This window comes from Rhipicephalus sanguineus, chromosome 2 (genome assembly GCF_013339695.2).
Source record: "Rhipicephalus sanguineus isolate Rsan-2018 chromosome 2, BIME_Rsan_1.4, whole genome shotgun sequence".
NCBI lineage: Eukaryota > Metazoa > Arthropoda > Arachnida > Ixodida > Ixodidae > Rhipicephalus > Rhipicephalus sanguineus.
This window is the reverse complement of record NC_051177.1, coordinates 92,960,777-92,984,888: the sequence shown is the minus strand read 5'-3', so window position 1 is coordinate 92,984,888 and position 24,112 is coordinate 92,960,777. Positions and strand designations below refer to the sequence as shown.

General features: G+C 41.7%; 1 protein-coding gene across 3 annotated transcripts; it reads left to right on the top strand.

The window, feature by feature from the left end:
- Nucleotides 1–46: 46 nt before the first annotated feature.
- Nucleotides 47–24,112, top strand: LOC119383394 (MFS-type transporter SLC18B1). Of its 3 annotated transcripts, none has more exons than XM_049412496.1 (14): nt 47–286; nt 8,047–8,955; nt 9,536–9,627; nt 10,354–10,427; nt 10,950–11,097; nt 11,319–11,387; nt 11,805–11,895; nt 12,561–12,700; nt 14,255–14,356; nt 18,259–18,350; nt 20,282–20,377; nt 21,221–21,295; nt 21,998–22,091; nt 23,486–24,112. In XM_049412496.1, the coding sequence occupies exons 2-14, from the start codon at nt 8,118–8,120 to the stop codon at nt 23,669–23,671; spliced, it is 2,097 nt and encodes a 698-aa protein (XP_049268453.1). In that variant the 5' UTR covers nt 47–286; nt 8,047–8,117; the 3' UTR covers nt 23,672–24,112. The 3 variants fall into 3 exon arrangements, with proteins under 3 accessions (XP_049268453.1, XP_049268454.1, XP_049268455.1); XM_049412497.1 differs by lacking the exon at nt 47–286 and adding an exon at nt 1,275–1,380; XM_049412498.1 differs by lacking the exon at nt 47–286 and adding an exon at nt 4,079–4,113.

Sequence of the window (24,112 nt, the reverse complement as noted above, 5' to 3'; positions counted from 1 at the left end):
AAGCGAAAGCATGCGCTTGGGAAAGCATCAGGACACCTACAACCGCGGCGTCACTTTATCTTGTGCGCGTCACTGTCGTGGTTGCAAAGCTCGAACGTCGGGAAAATCTCCGACTGCACGCGGGAGATTGGAGGATGTCGGTGGCAAGCGCCGCCGTGAAGTTTAACGTGTGATGGAAAACTTTTTGTTCGCGCGTTGGATGAATCACACCTACTCGGCCTGTGCTGTCACCGTACACCTGATGACCGATTTCGGTTCTGGAGCGCCGCCCAAAACCGCAGTCCCGGTGAGTGCAAAGGGAGATCACGATAAGTTGGCAGCTAGGGAGTCAATTGCGAAGGGGCGTTCTTAAATATAACCGGCGTGGGTATATTAACACGAGGTTGCCGAGCCTTTTTTAAGCGCGCGATTGCTAAAGCGAACAAACATACAGTTGTACGTGATTACAATGTTTGAAGTTAACCGGAATACTTCCCCCCTCCCCATTTTCGGATTAGATATATAATTCGCATCGCACCTTCTAAATGGTTTCCCTAAACTGCAACAGCGCTGACCTGACATCATTGGCGTAGATGCTGAAAATTATCGATACTAATATGATCGTTAAAATAACAGAGAAATGACGGCGTTTTTGGTGTCTTGACTTCTCTCCTGTGTCTGTGTTTGCAAGCCCCGTCTCTAACATCAATATGATCATATTGGTTTGGCACAGCGACATACAATTATGAGTATCTTTCGATGAATACGTGCCACATATAGGTCACTTTTCATCGCGATCGGACCTGAACCTAATCGAATTTTTGTATCATGCTTGGCAATTCGCAAGGTGCAGAGGGGAGCCAATCACTGCAGAAAATTTTGATCCCGAAGTGGGCTTAATCGCGATCCTGATCAAGTTTCTCCACAGTGATTGGCTCCCGATCGCGATCAAGAGTGACCGTTTGACACCCGTGTCAAATATATCTCGCCCGTTGGTTCCGTTTGCACTGCTACATGCAGTAAATGATCGTGTACATGTCAAGACGTCTACACTGCAGGACAAACGTTCAATCTTTCGCGCAGTCATCAAGCTCATGACAGCCACTGATAATCTATAAAACATATAACGTTTGTATATGCGCTGTAGAGCTCTTATGTTCTTGGCATTGTGGGAAGCTGATTGGCTATCAGTGGCAAGACGTGGGTGCTTGCATGGTCTTCCTGTTATTTATTGGATGTTTGGTCAGTGTATCTTGTGATAGCTAGATAAGGTGTCCGTGCCAACCACAGATAAGTAAGTGTACGTACGTGGTCAGCCTGTGGGACACACCAGTCCCGTGAGCTCTTCCTCTCTTGTGCGAGGAGCTTCATCTGGAGTTCAAACGGCAGCTGAGAGCGCAGGTGTGTGGAAGCAGCATTCATACCTTTAGCTTTTATATATTTGCTATAGCTTGGTCTTTATTCTCTTCTTTCACAACTCCCCTTGCAAGCATATCTGCTTCTGTGAGTATAATTGCTTGCTGTTTCTTAAAATAAAAACAAAAAACTCTCGGGGTTTATACATCTGCCTCGGTCGACTCGAAGGCGAAAAGCATCTTCTTTTCCTTCCAAGTAAATACTATATTGAACCTCCCATGCCCCCGTACAAAAGCTTTCTGCAACTAATGCGGTTTTGCAATGCCTCCAGGATCGGAAGCATTGTAAGCTTTCTTCACTGCCTCCGAGATCTGTCTACCTATGACCAAGCAATGATGTCATGTGATGTCACCATGTGACGTCAAGTTATGTGACATCACAAACTTTGGCAATCTGTGGTGTCATGATGACGCCATCACGTGATGATTTTTCGCATCACTTGTGTGGACGCCGCCGACGAGGGACGCCAGTCAGTTTTCGCGTTTGATGAGGCAGCTAAGGCATTCACCTTAAAAAAGAGCACAGTATAGTCTCGTCGCCAGATAACATGACCACCACAGTGTGATTGCACATGATTGTGGTAGTGTATGCATGTTACAAATGAATGTTCATCTGGACCATTTGCACTGCAAGATCAACACTATCTTTATTTCTCAGTATTGGCAATTATTGTCATTTGTCAGCAAATAAAAGGCTGCTCCAGCCTATCTTTGGGCACATCCTGTAAAAAAAAAAGGGGGGAGTATACTATGATTGTTTTGTTGAAGTTACTGCGTTCATGATGACCGGTACTTCTGCAGGACGACAACGATTTCCAATGTGTTTCTGCTGACACAGCTTACATATCAGTGGAATAATTCGAGACATGACAGAGTTCTTACCACGTGTTAGTAATTTCCTAAATATGCAATGTAAATACTCATTGTCTTACCTTGAGTAATACACGTATGAGTAGTCGTTCATACTGTAATGTCTTCTAAATACTTTTGAAGACGTAAGTAATATTGAAAAGTTTTATCAACTTCCTACAACCAATTTAATATATCACAAACCGTGGACATATATATGCATAAAAACACATTCTTACGCTGCATCTACAGTAGTTTAAAAATCTTTCTAGTTTCTGCCATTCTCCTCTTTTCTTTCATTAGTTGACTGTCTCTTTTTGCTACTTGGTGCTACTGCTTATGATTGACATCTGCTTGGCTTCATTGGCTTACGCATTTCTCCCAGCAACTTGATAGACAATGAATGACATTCAAAAGTACTATCTTACAGTCTTTCCTTTATATTGTCCCATTTAGATGCCGTTCCCACTTTAATTCAAACGAGTTATCACTTCATTGCCTGATGTAGTTCTCTTTTCTCATTACATCACCAAACCACTTTGCTCTTGTGAATATTTTTCTGAATTTATTGTCCTAATTAAGTTAACCATCCATCAGATGTCATTAAAGTTGGTATATATTCATTTGAGTAACCTCATTTCTTCTACTGCGAACATGCAGAAAGATGTGCGGTTGGAATAAAATTAGTACTAGGGTTTTAGTGGAGTTTCAATGCAAGGACCAAGTCACATAGGCCAGTATACTCACTTACGCTCACCCACACATGCTCACATTTAAACCCGCTTTTGTTAACACTTGCCTGCACCTAAAAATGCTGTTGCTAATCTCCACACGCAGTTTCTGACAGCCGTTCAAGTTCATGCACACTCAAGGTCACTATCACAGACTTTCATTGACACTCGCCTTAAACTGCCATTCACTCCTCTTGAAGCATCTGCTCAAGCTCGACAGCACTCAGTCTGTTCGTACAAACAAACACACATTCTGTCAGTCAACTGCACTCAATCGTAATCAGCATCCATGTCTGTGAAAACAGTAGAGAGCAATTGCTCTTGAATGAGTCCGCCAATTTATGTATAATTCAGGGAGTGGACAGAACGAGTACTGTTCTCACAACTGATATTTTTTATTATTATTATTTACTGTAAAGGCAATCTACATATATTTCTTGCCTGTTCACTAGTTCTTTGTACTTGTATAGTTGCACTGCAAACTGTGAATTTATGCTACCTTTGTATTTTACAAGGATTACATTTTAATGTTTAGTTAGAAGCCCTTCATGAACAGATACATTTCTACGGTGGCAATCTAAATTCTTAGCATTTACTTAGTTATTAGCACAGTTAGCACAGTTAGCACTCAGTTAGCACAGAAATGCAAATAAAATATTTGTAGGTCAATTTTAGTAGAGAAGCATAGGGCAGGAAGTTATTGAGCACGCATGTAGTTTATACACGGCAGCACCAGCTAGGTTTTCCATATCACAGTGTTCCAGGCCTGTGCTTTTACGACTATTCACATTACAACGGCATGTTCATCCAGAGTTTTATGCATGGTTTTAAGACTAGATGCTCAGTGAAACAAGCAAAAAAATGCATGGTTATTTGCTATTTGCCTTCGGCCACTAAAGAAATGCCGCTGCCGCAGTTTTGGTTTTTGCATCAGCTCGAGGCGATGCTCGAGCTTCGGCACTTATCTTGACCACACTATGTACGCACGTACGCAGGGCTGCCGCTGCCCAATGACTGGCAGCTGATATTTCTGGTAGGCCAGTGATAAGACATGAGTGGCTAAGTGAAGCCCTGATAAGGAAGTGTATGGAATAATGCTTGCAGGAGCAGCCTCCGAGTGCTGCATGGATCGAGGCAAAGTGAGTTGCTGGGCCGGTGCATTTGAACTTAGTTTGTACCTGCTTCATGTGAAAGCAAGCATGTGCCATGTTTACAACGGTTCAGTGCAGTATAGTGATATGTAGGTGTTTAGGAAAGGTAAAAAAGGAAGCCTGTATGGCCTACCTGACGTGGCTTCATTATTAAATTGATTGTATATAACCTGTCTAGGGTATTATGTTGCTTAAAAAGAAACAGCTGTGTAAAATTTAAAAAAAAGATGTTCTTTTTTTGGCACACCTGTAAATACACCAATGTAAACATGTGTTCTAGTAACAGAAAAACATAAGTGGCACTTTTAAAAGGAACGCTAGAGTTTAATTGATGAAATGATTCTCTTCCAGTTTATGTATTCAATCACAGTTACTTATTTGACATTACACTGAATTTCAGAATATTAATTAATTAAAGCTCAAATGCATAGTTCTTAGGAGCTTCAATTACCTTATTTTATTGTATTACAGGGAAGTTCAGAATATTAATTTACTAGAGCTCAAATGCATAGTTCTTAGGAGCTTCAATTAAAACTTGTTTGCTGTAGTAAGGCACAGACAGGATGCACGCAATCAGCAGTGACATGTCAGCAAAAAACATAAGTATGCAGTCAAAAGTGCGTCATCAAAGCTTGCACTGATTCAGGCACAGCTGGTCGGACATGAGAGAGTTCTTTACATCAGAGTTATCATGAAACTGCAGGACTTGCGATGGTCAGTGCATGCGAGCAGCCTATTCAAGGTTGACAGGAAATGCCCGTGCCAGATGTTCCAGTTTATTATGCTTTTGTTTTTTTCCCAGACATGAAGTACTCTGTTTTCTTTCTATTCGATGACTGGACCTTGCGACATGGACAGGGGCACATTTTTTTTTCTTTCTGTTCCTTTAAAAATGAAGCGAGCTAATCTCTATAGCAGGGTATGTCACATGCGTAGCTTCTCTCTTTCTGATTTATCATGGATGGCAGCTGCAAAAAAATAACTGCAGCCATTTATCTTCTTTCTTTTTTTCTTGTTTTCAATTCTTACCAAAGTTCAGCTTAAGCTGCTTGGTTTGCCGAAGCTGTGAAGGCATGTGGATGCAGTTTAATGAAAACATGCCATAACATCAAGTTTGTTGTCATTATCAAAAGTGCAGACTAATTTCTGCTAAATGGCAATCACAGTGAATGTCTGCAATGAGTCGTCATATTTTTAGTGTATGCTACAAGATACACAGCTTCATGGTGTGCATATAAATTCCTTTTCAGCTCCATTGCACATATTTCGACCACTTGAAGAAGTTCATTCATCTGTGCTGGAATATGTAGCGCTAACTTTTCAGTTGAAGCTGCATTAATAACACGCTCATTTCTAAAAATAGGTCTGGAGCCAATGAAAAAAGATAAGTCATGATCTTCAGGCATGGGCAAAATGGATGTGTTTGGCATGTTACCGCTCAGTTACTGTCACAGTAAACAGGAGCTTAACTGCTAAATAACATAGTCATTTAGTTTTGTAAATAATTCATTTACAACACTCCAGCTGCCCAGAGCTTAGAGTGAAGCTCCTTTGATAATTTATTCTGGTCAAAAACAACTGTCATTACTGTTATCCTTAAAAGCAGATTAATGTCAGTGTGACCAGGATTCCAACTGAGTCACTTGCACACCCTGTCCTGTTAAGGGCAAACAATTATTTGAATTTTTTACAATAGATACCAGGCATGATTGCATTCATCTTTATATCAGCTGCCCCATCTGTTTACTTTCACTTATGCAATATCATTTAATTGCGGTTTTTATGCGTTACCACTTTTCTGCATAACTCAAATGGCGTCCTGGATTCGTGCCCTGGAGTTTGTTGAAGCCTGCGTCTAAGGAAACACTTGCTATTATGATTGTTCATAATACACCTTAAACAATGCTGCAAGTAATGCGTGGTTAAAATAGCAGACACATACCCTGACAAAGAAAGAAAAGGGTGAGAAAAAAGGAGAAGTTGTGACAAATTTAATCATTACTCACTCCTGCTACACTCATGCCTTTTTTCATTGTTATTTCTTTTTGTTTATTTGTTTATGGGCATGCACATGCCTCTGTAAATTTATGTTATTACGAAATTGCACTTTTTTCCTGAACATAATAAATATTGCCACTCATGATGATGCGTTGTGTGCCAGCTGCTACAATTTCATTCGCATAGACTAAACACATGTGAATACATGCATTGTGCAGTAACAATTTGGCCTTCTAGCACCAATGACAAAATACACTACATTCACAATAATTTACACTTGAATGTGCTAATGCTAAAATTATGGTCTGACTGTTAAGTTTTCAGTGAACCTTCAAAGAAAGTTACAGATTTCGTTAATTCCAACTTTTCTTGCTTTCTGGAACGCACAAGCGGAAGCCGAAAATAGCTTATATCAAGTCTTCTTGAAGTATGCATAGCATGATAACAAAAAAATTATGTATATTAACGCTGCTGTTTATGGAAAATGCCACTATATAACCTCACCATTGCTTTATCATCCCGTGAGAACTAGTGTTTGCAAATATCTGCTCATGTCACTGTTTCATGTTGCATATATATTAGAGCTGTGCGAATAACGAAATTTTGGGTGCGAAGCGAATTCGAATAATAAAGATTGAGTGCGAATCGAATCGAATAATTTCGAATAATTTTCGAATATTTCTCAAACATTTTTCGAATAATTCGAAGTGAAATAACAGAAAAATTTGCAGAGAATCCCTAAGTATGTTCTTGTGAGATCGCAACATGAAGGTGTTTCTTTTCGCTAGGTTGATGAAGCACTGGTGGGGTCATATTTCATAGTTGTCTTTCTTATCAAGAGTGAGGCAATGTAGAGGCCGAATTGTATTTATGTACATGATTTGGGGCAACCAAAGTGTTGCCGACAACACTTTACACGTGATAGGCAGAGATGCCATTTCCTCAGCCTCTCCTCCTCTTTCAACTGCTGTGGAAGGCCAACTGATGTGGCGGACAAGGGTGTGCTCCCTTCAAGTCTGGAGTTCTAAATCTGCCTCGTAGACGTCGATATATAAGAACATCTGAAATTTTGGATGCTAAAAAGCTTCGGCGTCCGATTTTTCGGACTTCCTGCCCAAATTTCAGGTCCAAAACAGCATTAATTGAGCCCCCAACTCTGCCACATCTTTCATCTCCATATTGGAACCAGCGTTTTCTTGAGTTAATACATTTGCGACTGTAGTGGAGCTTGAAAGGCAGCTTTGCCGCAATAAGGGGGTGCGAGGAGGTGAAGCATATTGAAAATCTAGGGACCACTTTCAATCAGACGTTGACTGTCTCTTGCCTAAGTTCGACCGTAACGGAGCTTGAAAGGCAGCTTTGCCGCAATACGGGGGTGTGAGGAGGTGAAGCATATTGAAAATCTAGGGACCACTTCCAATCAGACGTTGACTGTCTCTTGCCTAAGTTCGACCGTAACGGAGCTTGAAAGGCAGCTTTGCCGCAATTCGGGGGTGTAATGAGGTGAAGCATACTGAAAATCTAGGGACCACTTTTAACCGGACTTTGTTTCTTGCCCAAGTTCGACCGTAACGGAGCTTGAAAGGCAGCTTTGCCGCAATACGAGAGTGTAATGAGATGAAGCATATTGAAAAATATGAAGGGGTCACTTTCAACCGGACGTTGACTGCATTTGTCTTTGGGAAGTTCGAATAGCTCGAATAGCAAAATTTCAGTGCGAATCGAATCGAATAGCAAACACTATTCGAAAAATATTCGAAATTTCGAATATTCGCACGCCCCTAATATACATATAATTATATAATAAGCTGTAATTTTCTTTTCGCTTCCAATTCAAACTTTCCGATTCAAGGAAAGACCTGTGGTTTGTAAGAGTTTAACTCTGTTAATGTTGACATTACATTTTTTAAAATCTGTTTTCAGTGACTTTCTGAAGAGCTGCCAATGGTTCTCCTCTGCCTGAGAACAGAGCGACGGGACGCACTGGTGAAAATATGCAGGAGCCACAAAGTGTCGACAGTGCCTCTGTGCCATCAGATGCTGGACAGAACGCAGAAACACAGCAACTACACACAACCGGTGACTCATCTAATGTTCCGGGTACACCAGAGGGAATCACCGTACCGCCGCCAAATGCCTCAGACATTTCAACCGCAGCCAAGGGACCAGCAGATGGCAGCCAAAATGAGGCAACGTCATCTCCACTTCAGCCCAAAGATCAAGCACAAGCTGAGGTTAGCAAAGCAGAGCAAGTTTCAGTGAACGCACCAGAAAGCATACCAAGCACAAATGAAATGAGTTCGGGGCAGGCACCTGACCCAAATATTATGCATTCAGTTTCCCAGCAGCAAGAGCCTACGGATGTGCAACCCAGAAGCCCTGGAGATGTTGGCACAGATACACCTCTTCCAGCAAAAGCGCGGCGTTCCACGGACGACATCCATGTTGTTGTTGACATGGAGAATCAACATACTGGCCCAAGTCAGTCGGGAACGTTAGAGCGTAGTGCGTCCGATCCCGAAATCTGCAGTTCTTCAAATGCAGTGAAGGGCATCGATCTTGACGCCGTTTTTTCAAAGTCGCTCGAATGCGTTGCCGTGCCTGCAGCGCAACGTGCTATAGATAATGACATTTCGAAACGGCCTCATCATCATCGTGAAACCATGATGCGGTCTCGGACACTGTCGGTCGTGTCTCTGCTGTCCAGTCGCGGAACGGCAAAGTTTCGTCTCTCGAGAACCCAAAAACTCACTCTGTTCTGTCTTTGTTTAGTCAACTTTACCAGCTACATCAGTTATTCTGTGATTGCGCCATTCTACCCACAAGAGGCAAGTGGCCCACTTTGTTTATTTGTCGTTTTTTCTTCGTTTTGCGTTCAGCTTGATAGCATGAGGTTTTCGCATCATCTCCATGAACACTTGTGCTGAGAGAGTCATAGTCCAAAAGTGGGCGGACAGTTGTGGTCACAAAGCCAAACATGTGCATACATTCAAAAGCATGCATGTGAATACATACGCACACTAAAAGAGAGACTTTGTCTCTTCAAGAAATAATGGTAATAGATTAAGGATAGCCACAATGCATACTGCTGCCGCCAAACGCACCTAGTTAATGTAAGTGTATTTTGTGCATGCCCATGTGTCTTTACATCTACGGTTACTTCATTTTGAGCATGTGGCTCTCACGTGCAGAGCCACATGCTCAAAGTCTAAAGTAGCACGTAATTACCATATACACATAATCTGTAAACTTACACAAGCAATTAAATGTAACTGATATTCCCAGATGTGGTCTGCAATCTTTTTTTTTATAATACATCTGAACTAATGCCCATACAGCATTATTCCTGAATATGCACAGGATATTGCACAAGCTAACAGAATTATATATGCACAATGGCTTTTTCAGGCAGCTTTCAAGGGAATGCGAGAAGCTGTCTCTGGATTTGTCTTCAGCGTTTATGCATTGACGATGATGATATTTGCACCTATTTTTGGAAAACTGGTAAGTTCTGTGTAAATTTATCATGTCAGTATAGCCAGAAAATACCGACAGAGTTCTCATACAAAAATTGACAAACCTAGCATCACAGTTCTGAGCATTTTTTTTCACCATGAAGCTTTGCAGATTTATATCTTGTACCATTGTACAAATATTTGAGGCTCGCTTCTATGATTATGTTAATCTTGCTTAACATGACTTGTGTAAGTTGAGCACACTGCAGGCAGAATTACCAAATTCTGCCAGCAAACACTGGTGCAGCGAAATTCTCTGTGGCTGGGGGTATTTTTGTAGCACAACATAATTGTTTGACGAAGTGCGGCATTGAAAAGTTGATAATCAGGTCTTTTTCTTGAATTCTGTCAAACGCTAGCATATAATGAACGTGCATGTAAGCAAAGAGTAAATACATTTTATCATTGTGACCTTGCAAACTGTGATACTGTACGTTTTGGTTGCCATTTGCTTTTCTTTTTCATCTATATTTTTTTCTGGACTTCAGAAGTTAATGTTATGTGTACTAACTTTGAAGCTCACAGCCAGCATTTCCAAGATCTGGCATTTAATTACATGCTGAAAAAGACAAGAAAAAAAAAGTATCACTTGCGTAACTATATTTTTAAGCCTTCAGATTTTAACCTTAAAAGCTCGCCGATTTAAGGCATGCTGATGCGTGCACCAATGTTTTGAGAACTGTCACCATACTGAAACTTCTTGCTACTTTTGCAGGTTCCCATCTTAGGGGCAAAATTAATATTCTTCACTGGCATTTTATGTGCTGGAGGAGCAAATATCATGTTTGGGTAAGAATTTTTATTATGCAAGAAATATATAAGAAATATTTTACATCCCAGAAAAATGTGTAGCTTAAATATTAAAAGTTACTTTTGCCAAGATTTTTTTAGAATGTGCCTAGGTACTGTAAGACGATGCAAGTAAAAGGATGTCATTGACCTCTCTGCAAGGCAAGTCACACAGTTGCTTTATCATTAATTCCACTTCATAATTAGTTAAGATTTATTAATAATCTTCACAAATATTGCATTTAATGAAAGATATTTCTAGGAGAAATTTGTAGAATGTACAGGAAAACTTTTGATGTGGCATTTACCAGCATTCTACTTGTTACACAAAAATTTTTCATGCGAAACCACTGCACATTCTACTGCATCTGATGCTAGGTGCAAAATACGGTGGAAAAAAAAATTGACTACTCCCGATTTTTTTTTTTTTTGCAATTAGTTCGTCCCCCTTAAAATATATTGATGCACCTGGAGTTGTAAACTAACCTATTGGTTTGTTTTTCGTGCATGTTATCTTTACAGTGTGCTTGACTTGGCTGATGACACACTCGTCTTCACCACGCTGTCATTTCTTATCCGAATCCTAGAAGCAATTGGTGCTGCGGCTTTCTCCACGGCATCATACTCAATAGTCCTTCACGTGTACCCTGACCATATCAGTACTGTCTTTGTAAGTACAGAACATTATCTAAATGACATAAACATTTTTTTAAATGTTGTCTATCATAATCAAGTTCATCGTGTACTCGGCTTTTGCTTCTCTAGTGGTGCTATCTAAGCTCCCTTGAATCACGCAGCAATGCAACACACCTTCTTTAGTGTAATACCCAGCCCAAAAGTAAGCCTATCTTGATGTGTAAATACTTTTATTATCTTTATCTGTCATTACAGGGTATTATCGAAACATCGGTTGGTGTCGGAATGAGTATTGGCCCTGCGCTAGGTGGAGCTCTCTACAGTGTAAGTATAAGCTGCAGTACAATGCCTTTCCTACAGATTAAGGCAGTCTTTTAGCATGCCTTGGAGGATGGGGCTTCAGAATCTATAGTGTTCCAGCAATGAGCAATGGAACGCCATTGCAAAGGGCTGTTAAGGCATTCCAGTCAGCTAACAGCTGCAAAGAATGGCTGCACAACAGCTTGACATTTTCAATTAGACAGCGGGCACTTGCTAAAACTAGAGTGGTCCGCATCGGGATTTGTTTATCTGTACCAAAAGTCCGAGTGAATCGTACCTAAGAGCCATATGCCACACATCCATATTGCTTTATTGAGAACAGTGAACTAATCGTTCATTGTGTGGCTACCTCAGGCAATCAAGTACAGGGATGACGTGTGCAGAGTGTAGTGTTGAAATTTTGTCTGTCTTTCTTTTTAGGTTGGTGGCTTTGGACTTCCATTTTACATACTGGGTAGCTGTGTCCTGTTAACGTTCCCGGTATGCTGGTTTATCATGAAGGGTATACAAGGTATGAATTAGCAAATGATTTACACATGTGCAAGTTGTACAGATCTAATGATGCTACTGCAGGCATTTCAGAGAGTGCTTCTGTGTATCCCTGCACGTGCATGTGTGCATCGACATCCTTCGTAACTCAACCTTTCAATTTCCTGTCTAATTAGGTATGCATAGAGGCACCTGTGATTCAAAGTTAGCGGTAGCACCAAGCAGGGCATGGTCTCTGAGATTACCAATGCAGCGGAGCTTTCCTACATAAGAGACCTCATTGAATGGAGGCAGTTTCAATTGTGGTCGAATTGTGCGGTCACTTTATGTAAAATTTTGTTGGAAGCTAATATACAGCTTTTCACGTGGAATAAATGTCACCATTTTCTTTGAAGGGTAGTCGTAGTAAAGTGAGAAACACCTGACGCCGGTTTTCCTATAATGTTCATACATGAATGTCATAGATAGCTTCACAGAAAAGGTGGCTGCAGAGTGTTCATTTCTTAAGTCATTCTCCCCAATTGCAATCTTGTTTTTCATGCTAAGAATGAAGCCCTCTCTTCAGTATTTTCAGTGACCCAAGGCTTCTGCAGACAATCAGAAACTTGCTCAGTGTCAGTAATCAAGTTATGTAGTGATCATGCCATGCTTTGATTGACTTTCTCGCTCTTTCTCTTGTGCTTACAGTGCAAGCGCTAGACACAAGAAAAGAGTCATATTTTACTCTCCTCAAAATACCGCAAGTAATGATCGTTTCGTTAATTTTGGTCGTCGGGTCTCAGTCGCAAGGTTTTGTTGAGCCAACGTTGGAGCCCCATATGCGACAGGTGAGACAACAGTGGAAGACTGATTGCATAATGAAACCAACCTGCATACACTGGACTAATGAATGAGCACCACCTGTTTATTGTGCCTCTTAAATTAGTACACTTGCTTAGGACTCAAACAAAGTTGCTGATCACATAGCTCTTAAAGCATTAGTGGCTCATTCGATTGCAATAAACATCCACCCTTAACAAACAATTTTAGCCTGAAAAAGCCAGCAATTATAATTGTAACTTAAAGGGCCAGTAAACTGGCTCCGGCTTTTTTTTTTACACCTCCCAAACAAGCTCGCTGATTCCTGCAGAAGGCTGCAGTGATCACATTTTGTGAATATCACAGCGTGCTGCATGCTGAGCAGACGCTCCATTTTGAAGAACAATTCCCGCTCCCCTCACCAGCACCTGTCCAGTGCTCTTTGCCTGCTAAGTGACGTGATGTTGCCCATGGGCAACTTTACGTAGCACCGACTTTGTCGAGTGCTCCTCTGCACTACGAAGCGGCGCCTTAGCCCTGCAGTGATGCTGTTTTGGTTGCGCAGTCTGCATTTTCGCTTTCCTCTGCTGCCCTCTGCTGTTTCGGTAGGGGCTGGGACTACCGGGACAACTGGCATTGCCAGAACGAAAGCCTTGAAGATCAAGAGACATTTTGAGATTTTACCACTAGAGGAAGGGTGCATGCGTGGCATATTAGTTTACCTCGCTAGTGCCTCACACCCCTCGCGCTGTGCTCCCTCACTGCGTTGCTCTGACACGAGCGACACGTAGAAGAAGCCTTGCTCGGTCCGCGTCAGCATCCAGTCGCGCTGTAGAAACTTAGCATGAACATCCAACTAGCCCGCCAACGCACTTTGGCCTTGCTCGGTCGTTGGCTGCATGCCAATGATGTCATTGCCGACGTCGTGTTACTTTGCCAAGGTGGGCGTAGTCACGACAACGGGCTAAGCCTACCCCTCTTCGCTGCCGAGAAGAGTGGGAAGGCCGAGGAGGAAACCGCAACCAGCCAAGCGGGTTGTTCAATATCCTGTAACTTCCTTATTACAGCACTTATTCGCAAAACTCTCGCGGCAGCATACAAGTACACAGTTATCTCTCCATCGTAAATTTTGGACTGCCGGGTTGTTTACTGGCCTTTTAAGCTTTACAAGTTTAAGCAGGAAATGAGACACCTGTCGCCAACACAGCTGTTTTTCTTTCTCCCAGCATACCACTCATTTCATTGCTGTAAGAAAAATTTGCCACGTTGCATAAGACCATAGTGCAGCCTGTCATGATTGTAATGAAATGAAGTTTGAAAACATCAACCTCCAAAAGAAAGAAAAAGAAAGATAAAGTAGAGGTTCACAAAATATAAACTCTAAAAAGCATTATCTTAATTCTTTTTCTCTAAAGTCAGCTAAGAAGGCAGACAAAGCTGCATCTGAGAAGAATAAGAAATGTCTAAGCCAGTAACTTTTAGTCTGATATATTAAGCTTATCTTATGTCCACAGCAGAAAGATAGAGTGCAAACAAAAGTTCCTTTCTTTCTTTCTGTATTTCTTTCTCTTTTTTTTTTTCAGCAATTTGATGTGGACACCAGCATTGTTGGCAGCTTTTTTCTAGTGATGTCAGCCATTTTCTCCATATGCTCTCCTCTTGTCGGTTTCATCTGTATGAAGACAGTAAGTTACACTTTAAAAACTTCAACCTTTGTTTATATCCTGCTTAACCGTGCATTTATGCTGCTTTGACAAAATGTGATACTTTCATTACTTATCTATATATATATATATATATATATATATATATATATATATATATATATATCCTATTTTCTCGCATATAACTGGCACCAAAAAACGGAAAAATGTCCTTAAAAAGTAGGTGTTCAAGTTATATGCAGGGGCGGTTTATATGCGAGAGAATAAGACATGCACGCACGGACGTGCGCACACGCGCACACACACGCGCGCACACACACACACACACACACCTGTATATATATATTTGTAGTGGGGGAGTTAATAGTAATCTGTGCGGAAGCCAAAAGCAAGGGTGCCCACCAAAACCTTTTAGCTTTTGGTTTATGTGAAAAAGCTCTCTTGATATGTTTCGTATGCGACATTTTGTTGTTATTCTTGGGTGCCATTGCTGAAGAGCACAATACTTCAACTTCTTAAGGGAGAAATAATCATTAGGGTGTTAACATCTGCTGCAGCTTCTTTATTAAAGTACCCAATTTCGGTAAAATGAACTATTTGCGAACTTTGAAAAATGCCATCTAATCATTAATGAAACATTTTGGAAGCAACCTTCTCAGCTTTCTAAAGAAGCTTTGTAAAGCTTACGATGTGTAATATTCTAATACTAGTAAAAAAATTGCGGAGTTCCAACAGTGATGTTTCAAAATTTCTGTGAATCGAAATGTCCATCAAACAGTCATTTGAACGCTATAAAACTAGCGCTATAAAGCAGTATGCATTTAGAAGTTGAGTGCACCAACAACAAAGCTACAACGTAATAACAGTTCTGGGTAATTAGTGCAAGGCTCCCGCAGACTGTGACGAGTGATATTGGTGCATGTATTTTGGAAGCCAGACAAGTAATGCTATAGTGGACAAGAATCGCACTGTGTGCATTGCTGGAGTACACATTTGCTCTTTGATTGTGCTCACTCACCACGAGGTACTGGACAAGAACCCAGCAGTTATACGCTAATTCGTTTGGTGGGGGGAAGGCAGTGGTTATATAAGCATATAAGCTTATTATAAGTTATAGTTTGAAAAGAAAAATATTACTGTAATTTACAAGCATTACATAAATTTGTGCACTTCATAGAGATTGTTCTTGACAAGATGGCCAGTGTGTTTGCCTGCAATTTGTCATCGTATAATTAATTGCTTGAGAGAAAGTTTGTGGTGCAATTAAGATAGTATACATGACAATGATGACAACAAACCTCATGCACTCTCTGTTGAGCTGCTCAGTATGCACTGTTAATAATAAAAGCAGCCCAAAAACAGTGGCACAAAGAGAGAGAGAGGAAAACGTATGGATGAGTTGCTACTTAATATTTATTTGTGCATGCAAAATATATACAGGAAGAAACTGAGGTGCAGGTAGGAAGGAATGGAGGCAGCCACAACAAATGCAAAGGAGAGAATGGGGAGTTAGATGAGCCCTGCCATCCAGGCAGCTGTATGCCCAACCTTGAAACTTGGAACCATAAACAGAAGCCAGATGCAAGAGGGGTCGCACGCTGGGACAGTCAAAACAAACATGGAGGGGGGAAGGGTAGACGACCTGGGATGTAAACATGGAAACCTGTCACATAAGAGTGCCTAACCTTGAAAACCTGAACTGTGAGATGTGGCTGAACTACAGGGAATTTGAGTACAGGAGTGGAGCGAAAGACAGATGTGGGCTCCAAATGGCAAGCAAAGGACAGGTCTGTCATTGGGGCATAGCAAGGAATTGTGGACGTAGCAAGAGAGAAAAAAAAAAATGTAAAAGAAAATAGAACTATTCAGAGAGGAAAATAACTGTCCAGCTAGGTGACCTCTTTTGATGAGAGAAACACTTGATTGATGGCTTGCTCACGAGTAGCTCTCAATCTGTATCATGTTGGTCTAAAATATCTTTAGAGTATGCTGATCTTTGTGATCCAGAATGAGTGAGATTCAACGGCGTACAAGTGTGGGCTATGTGGTTTGAAGGTGCATAGTGCAGAAGACAAAGCACGATAGTGCGATTGTCTGTGCTCCCCTCTGTAGTGAACTCGCACTGAACTTGGGATGAGTCGACGAAAGTGGCAGCACAAGGCTAGGTTTTTAAGACATCCAAAGAGATTGTACAAGTCAGATTAAGGCATCCAAACGAGACAGAAGTTCAGGGGAAGATGGAAGCTGGAAGAGACGAAAAAATTGTGCAGTTGCTGAAGAAAAAAATCTGCAGTTGCCGCCCTGACAAAGAGAAGTCCAGTTGTTGAAACGTTGGCTACTGCAAAATTCCCTGTTCAAAAATTTTTAATCGCAATTAAGACGGTGGTATTTGGTGAGCCACTCTCTCGCGACACCAAGCAAAACTTGTTGCATGTTTGTGTTCTATGACACCATCTTGCTTACAGAATTCATGTTCCCCTTTCAATATAGGCATTGCTTGTGTGAAGAGGAGAACGCAATGACCACTCTCACTTTTCCTGCGAATTGTTTTAACGAGAGCTACAAACATGTGCCTACAATATCCAACAATACTGCAGTTCCTGTTCTTCTCAATACCCCTGCCTCTAGAGTTCCAACACATGGAGAGTAGCTTCTCAGCAACACTGCACAGGTAGTCGGGAAAGCTGGATGTTGCTGGCTTAAGTAGCTGCTAACCGAAGCTCGCTTGAATTTCAGTAGGGGACAGGAGGTCGAGATGGGGTTCTTGAGGGCTCTAATTACGATCCCCGACTTCATGTGTTTGGAGTGAGGGATGTGTATGATGGAAAGCCTTCTTGTGCTCGTGGAGCATAAAGCGAGCACTATTCATCCTTGCACTGCATAACTACAAGTCAACAAATCTTATCTAGCCATGGTTACAGAACTTCATGGTCAACTGGAGTGGAACATTGCAAATATCTGCTCAGCCTATAAAGGCTACCAGGAAGTTGTCACATAGCGGAGCATCCAACCAATTTCCCTGACAATGTCCGAGTCATGGGCAGTCTCTTGGATTTCTCTCTCCAAAGTCAACAACAGACAATCACCAAGGGAAGGCACAAGGCCAGAGCCAGTACAAACGGCCAACCTCTGCACAAAGGGTTCATTGTTGAACGAGACAACAGCAGTATGGAGATAGGACAGCAAATCGAGAAAACTGCCGACGTTGACACCACAGTAGTTATGAAACCTTGTTGTGCCACACTTGTCAATTGTGTAAATCTTTGTTCAAACACGGACAGTCTAGCCAGAATAGAGGATGCACCGAGAAGAAACTGGTTGGTGCAAGTAAACATTGCATCGACAATGCCACATGGTTTATTTACACAGTAGCTCGCTGGATGCACAGCAACCAAATGCCCTGTGTAACAGCACTGCCCATGCTAAGGGAAAATGGAATTGCTCACACTTTGCAGGAGGCAGTTTGTCTTTTTATGTTTTTGTGGCATCAGTTGTAATGGGGTTTTGAGGCTCTGGAATCAATAATTCGTCAAACCTTCAAAACAAGCCAGCCAAGCGTGAAAAGCAAAAAGCTTTAAACACAGCAAGAGCCTCCACATCTGGGCCTAAAGAATGATTTTGGCAGCATATGAGAAGTAATCTAATGGGTGAATACAGTTATTTGAGGGAAAAAAAGCAGGTAAAAAAAATTGTGGTCTTCACTGTAGGGAATGCTTGCTGTTGTCGCATTAAATGAAGTCAGAGCCAAGGGAACCACCATGTTCAGAAAAGTCCCCCCCCCCCCCCTAGAAGGGTTCACTAGTAAAACTTCACTTTGCAGGCTAAAAAACTAATTCTGTGGCTGCATTTCGGTATGCCGTACTGTGCAGCAAAAAAAATTAAATAAGAAAAAATCTCTATTTTTGTTTCCTACTTGTGTACAGGAACAACGGATCCCAATTATGATTATTGGTTTGATCATAATGGCTGGGGCACAGATGTTCATGGGGCCGGCACCCTTTTTGGGCATACCCAGGTAAACCCACAGAACTTCCGTTCTTCTTCAAAAGTGCTGTGAGCTTTTCCTTTCGGTGTTTTTCGACAGCTTCTATTGTAGCATGGCATGCTATGATTGTTTTCCAAAGCCGCCTGCAAAGCCAGCACTTTTTGTGAAATTGTTCAAATGTCATCTAAAGCACTGAGATATAGCTGTGTTTGCTAAGACATGTATTAATGTCCAGATGCATTAGAAAACTACAGCAGATCCAGTACATTGTGGGAATCAATTTGATGCGAAGCAGTCCACGAGTAGCTGCACATGCTGCACTTTGAGCCTTTGTAACCAAGTCTTATGAGGTGGATTGACGTCATTGTGCAAATTGAGTAGTGTGCATATCGTGGGATTACCAGGCACTTGGAATAAACTGGTATCTAAATGGTAGCTAATTTTATGACATAACACCAGCACTCACGTTACAGCACAGACGTCACTTTTATCGAAACGAAAGGTAAGCAGCATTTGTTGGAGTGTTCCTGCAAGGACGAGCAACGATAGACCATAGCTTGGTGAGCCATAGGAGTAGCATATGTAACCGCTTGTGTGCTATGCTAAAATCGCCATCTATAACAAACTGTATGTATTTTCTTGTTTAATCTGCACAAAGTGTCTTATAAAGTTTTCTATGTTTATTTTCGCTGTCCTGGGTTGATATAGACTGTGAATCACTTGTGACACATACCTGCATACTGTGGGGCCATGGTATGTGGGCATGTGCCACATGTGACTGTGGGAAAGAGTTTCATGACATGCGACAGCTGTGTTATGTTATTCATGTAATAACCTGTTAGTCATGTTCGCCAGTGCCCTCATGCCCTCCTATGCCAATTTCGGTATATACCAAGTTAAGCAGATGACCACAAGAGCACCCAGACATTGGCAGCGAGAGAGAGAGAGAGAGAGATAGAAACAGTCAGAGTGCCTTTGGTTTGCTAAGAAATGATCAGGATTTAAAAAGCAGCGAATCCAGAGATTGGATACACACTTGTGTCTGTTTCCACTCTATAAGCTCACATCTTTCTATTACACATTCCATCAAAGCTAAAGAATCCATAGAGAAAAAGTAAACAAACCCTTGATTGCAACAGAGAAGTCAACGTATTGGTGAGCGAAGCTCATGGGCAAATGTAGGCTGACGCCATGCTCGAAAATTCAAGTCACAAGGGGCAAGGTAAAGTGTAGTACACAATTGAGCATGAATAGTATATTGAATTATTAAATTATACCAACATAAGGTGTTTGTTTCATATATCATCATGCAGAGAGTATGCATTCATACAGTCAAACCCTGATGTATCAGTGATTAAGGGGATCGCAAAATAGTTTGATATACTGATAGTTCGATAGAAGAGAGTTTAGCCTAGTTCCTTTCACTACTTATATCCTTCATCGCATTGCACAGCTGTTGTGCAGCGAAGTTTAGCTGAAATAAGACCCTGGCTGAAAGAGCAATCCACAGTTTGAAATGTACGCCTTGCTCATATTTCCTCCTTGGTCTCTAATTTTACTCACAATCAGTGCCTTGTCCAACAGTATAATCATTCATAACAGCCACTTCATCAACATTCATATTTTCAACATTGCAGAGGTGATTGTGGCACCATTAGAAAAAAACATACTTGCAGAGGAGTGTGTGCGCGTGTGTGTGTAACTTTGTTATGACGAGGTTTGATTGTAGTAAAGCCTTTTAAAACGTCTTGATACCAGCAGCGACAGCGAGTCTGAGTGTGCAAGCTCCCCGCACTTTGGCTCACATCTCAGTGAAGTAATTTAATAGTTCAAGTTAAAACAAAGGCAAGGAACTATTACATTAAAGAACATCACAGCATCTCCAGGCATTAGGGTTGTGAGTGGAGCTCACATCATGTTTGTACCTCACTTTAGCAATGCATTGCACATTTTTGTTTCAGCAACCTCTGGGCCACTCTGGCCACAGTTGCAGTCCTTGGGGCCTCTTTTGCCTTTGCCTATGTACCCACGATGGAAAGCATGATTCGAGCTGCAACGTAAGTACAACACATATGGTCAGATCTCAGTGAGAATGTGATACTGTTATTAAAACCCTTAAAATATCGTGGTTAAGTTCTGTGAGGTCAATATATAAATTGGTCAGCATATGCTTACAATGTGACTGTGCTTTCCTCAAGTTACTGACCCAAAGTGCTCATATATTAATTTGTTTGCATGCCATGTGAATGCACTTGCAGTGTACTTGCCCATTCTAGTTCTCCAAAGGACACTTCAAGATCAAAATTAAACACTAAGGCTGAAATACCCGCCACGGTGGTCTAGTGATTATGGTGCTCGGCTGCTGACCCGAAGGTCGCGGGATCGAATCCCTGCCACGGTGGCGGCATTTTCGAAGGAGGTGAAAATGCTTGAGGCTCGTGTACTTATATTTAGGTGCACAGTTAAAGAACCCCAGGTGGTCAAAATTTCCTGGAGCCCTCCACTATGGCGTCCCTCATAATCATATCGTGGCTTTTGGCACATTAAACCCCAACTATTACTATTAATAGCTGAAATGAATTACAACCACCGTGATGTAGATTTGCTTCATCACCAATTTGCAAACATGCTACACCAATAAAATTCCTAATACACACTTCACGTTCACTTGCGAGTGTGAAAGCCGAAAGACTTGCATTTTGTTTCTACAGCTGATTTCGCTACATATTGTCTTATTGCAGTAGTGCATATCACTCCCCTATTCCCTCTCTCTCTTTATTTCCTTCTTTCTATCTCCTCGTTAACAACTGCACTCCAGGCATCGTATCTTCTTCAACTCAGTGACTAGTCAAGCTTTCTGCAACCAATTGAAGTCTTGCACACATTTTATTCTGTTGCAGTTCTGGTGGCATGGAAGAGGACATTGGAACATATGCCCTCGTGTCTGGCTGGTGGAACTCCATGTATTCCTTGGGGTATGTTTGGGACAATTGGGAGCTTTGTTTTCTAAAGTGCAATCCTCCCTCATCGGCTACTTGGGCAAATGCTGTACAACAAAAAAAGTTGTGTTCTTAATTTCCAGTGGTCTTACATGACAGCAGATATCACCAAGAGTGATTCACGCACCAAACCATACTTTCCCTTTTTCACTGCACAAATTAACGTGATGTTTAAAGAATGCAAAAAAAAATGAGAAGCTAACTTCAGTACATCACATTGACAGCAGAAGGCACGGAATGATATGAGGCGACTGCTAAGCACTCCAAGACCCTCAGCAAATAGCAGAAAAGTCCGTGCTACGTTAAAGCAGTCAACAACAAGCCTCTGACAAAACACACTCTTTGTTTAACTATTCCCGTCTCCTAGTTAAAAAATTACTGGCAGATGGTAGTTTCACCAGTTTCCATCTGCCAAGGGCACTTTCATTTAGCCATGCAAATACCACGACAGCCGTCACTCGTATGCCTCATGTAAAGGAGAAAGAAGGGGCAAAAAGCGATGATCATGCGTAAGCTGAAGCTCAAGTGTAAAAGTTAATTGGTCACATTTTAGCTTGTTCATTAGCTGTTCTTACATGTAAAGGTGTTCACTTACACTCACATGAAAAAAGCACACCTTTTCAACTTACAAGCACTGTCGAGGGTCCTCTCACATCCCAGTGATGTGCGTTGTTGCAGTGAAGTGATCGGGCCATCAGCAGGGGGTGTCCTGTTGGACTTGATTGGCTTCCCTTGGGCCAGCACAGTTGTGGCAGGAGGATCTCTGCTGACTGTAAGTTTGCTTGTGCTACTGTGACATTACATTTACTAAATACCATTCACTATCTGTGTTGGGGCCTTTCTACTTTCTGCAAGCAACAATCTGTCCTGTGCTGTTACCGTACTTCGAAACTCCAGTTTCAAACTGGCAAAACATAGCAAAGGGACTGAGCAATGTACTTAAAGGAGTACTGACACGATTTTGAAGTGCAGCGAAACGGACGTTTTTTGGTTTTCTTGGCATGTAGTGTTAACGATCTCCCCACACCGCATCCGGGAAACACGTATAAATATTTAAGTTTGATTTTAAAGTTTTTATCTCCCAGCATCTGCAAGGCAGCTTCACCGCATGGAGAGCCCTATGACGTTTCAAGTCAGCTAACTTGGTTTGCGAAATCTGGGTTCTGCATGCAGCCTAAATCACAGAAATTGCTGTCGGAGGCACTGGACGACAGTTCACTCATCATGAACCACGGTCGACTGACAGCAAAGGACAGCATATTTCGTGGGTTGCAGTCTGCCCGTGACGTCACGCGCAGACTTGACACGTCACTATGAAGCCGCCCTCTCGAAACCGAAACCGAAACTGCTGGTTGAAAAAAGCGGTATTAAAAATATATGCAATGCATCCCCAGGCACCACGACACTCTTTTTAGGGTTCTCGACACCCGTGCTTTCATTTAGAACAACAACCCGGAAAATTTTAACATTCATGTCAGTACTCCTTTAAGAGTCAGGGCAAAGTACTACATCATCGGAAGTCTAGTCTTTTGTATGCAATTTTTCTTTCTGTTTGTGCTGTTTCTAAGCACGGATACCAGCCATATCACTCAGATAGCTGGCATATACATTAAAACTGCTATTGCTCTTAAAGCTTCAGGTCCACACATTAGAGCACATACATGTTGTATGTAAAAAATGTCTTATATGCATCTTACAACATAAGCTGTCGGCAGAATGTGTCTAGAAATACATAGCAAGTATGTGTCAAATGCAAGTACTAGTGCGTGCTTGCCGGTCAGCCAAATTACAGATAAAATATAAATGCTGTGATATATTACCAGTCACCAGTCAAATTACACCGATGAGGGGGTTTTTAACATAAACTTAAAAGCTCAAAGCATATGCGCTCCACCTCACTTGGAATGAAGCCGTTCGAGCCGATAATCAGATCCACTCGAGCACAAGGCCATGGCCAATTAGCTGCCATGACACGTACAGAAACTTAATTGGAAATGGCAGATTACCACGTGGTGTGATATGGGCATGTTTATGTGCAAAGTTACCATGTGTCGTTGGGACAACGCGGGGATGTGTGCAAAGTTTTGAAATGGTTTTGTCAAACTGCAGTGAAGCTGTGATGGTGACGACGGCAACCTTGTCACAGACTGAATCTTTCCCTTGCAGGCCTTTGTAGCAACCCTTTACTGGTGTTGCGCGTCTCGAACTGAACCCGAGTCCTTCTGGCACAAGGGCCAAACTTCATCAAACAGCAGTACTGAAGACAGCAGCAGTGTCGTTTCTGAACCACTCGGAGAGACAACAGCACTTCTTGGGAAACAGAAGAAAGATTTGCACTACAACTCTCTGTAGCCTTTTGCAACATACAATTTAGCTAGAAGAGCACAATGAACAAGGTTAGATGACTTTGTATCACAGTAGGTTTCTATGAACAAAATGTCACGCTAATAAGGGAGATACGCAAGCAGGAATGCTTTTTCTTTTCAATTAGAGCACTGCCTTGTTGACACTTGACTTTCACATGCTGAGGCTGAATTTTAGAGCGCATTTTGTTTAATACCATGTTTGGATGCAGTACCTGATTGTTTTCTTCAAAACAGGTGAGCCATACACATCCATGGTGCTACTAGAACGCTTTATGAGGAAGTAATGGTGGTAATTTGGTAATTTCTATCCTGAAAGCAAAATGCCACAAAGAAGACATGCTGTAACTGGGGCTAGTCCTGTGCCTTGTACTACAACAATGCACTGTAAGGAAACTAAGAAATCGGAGCAGATGCAGCAAGGAGCACC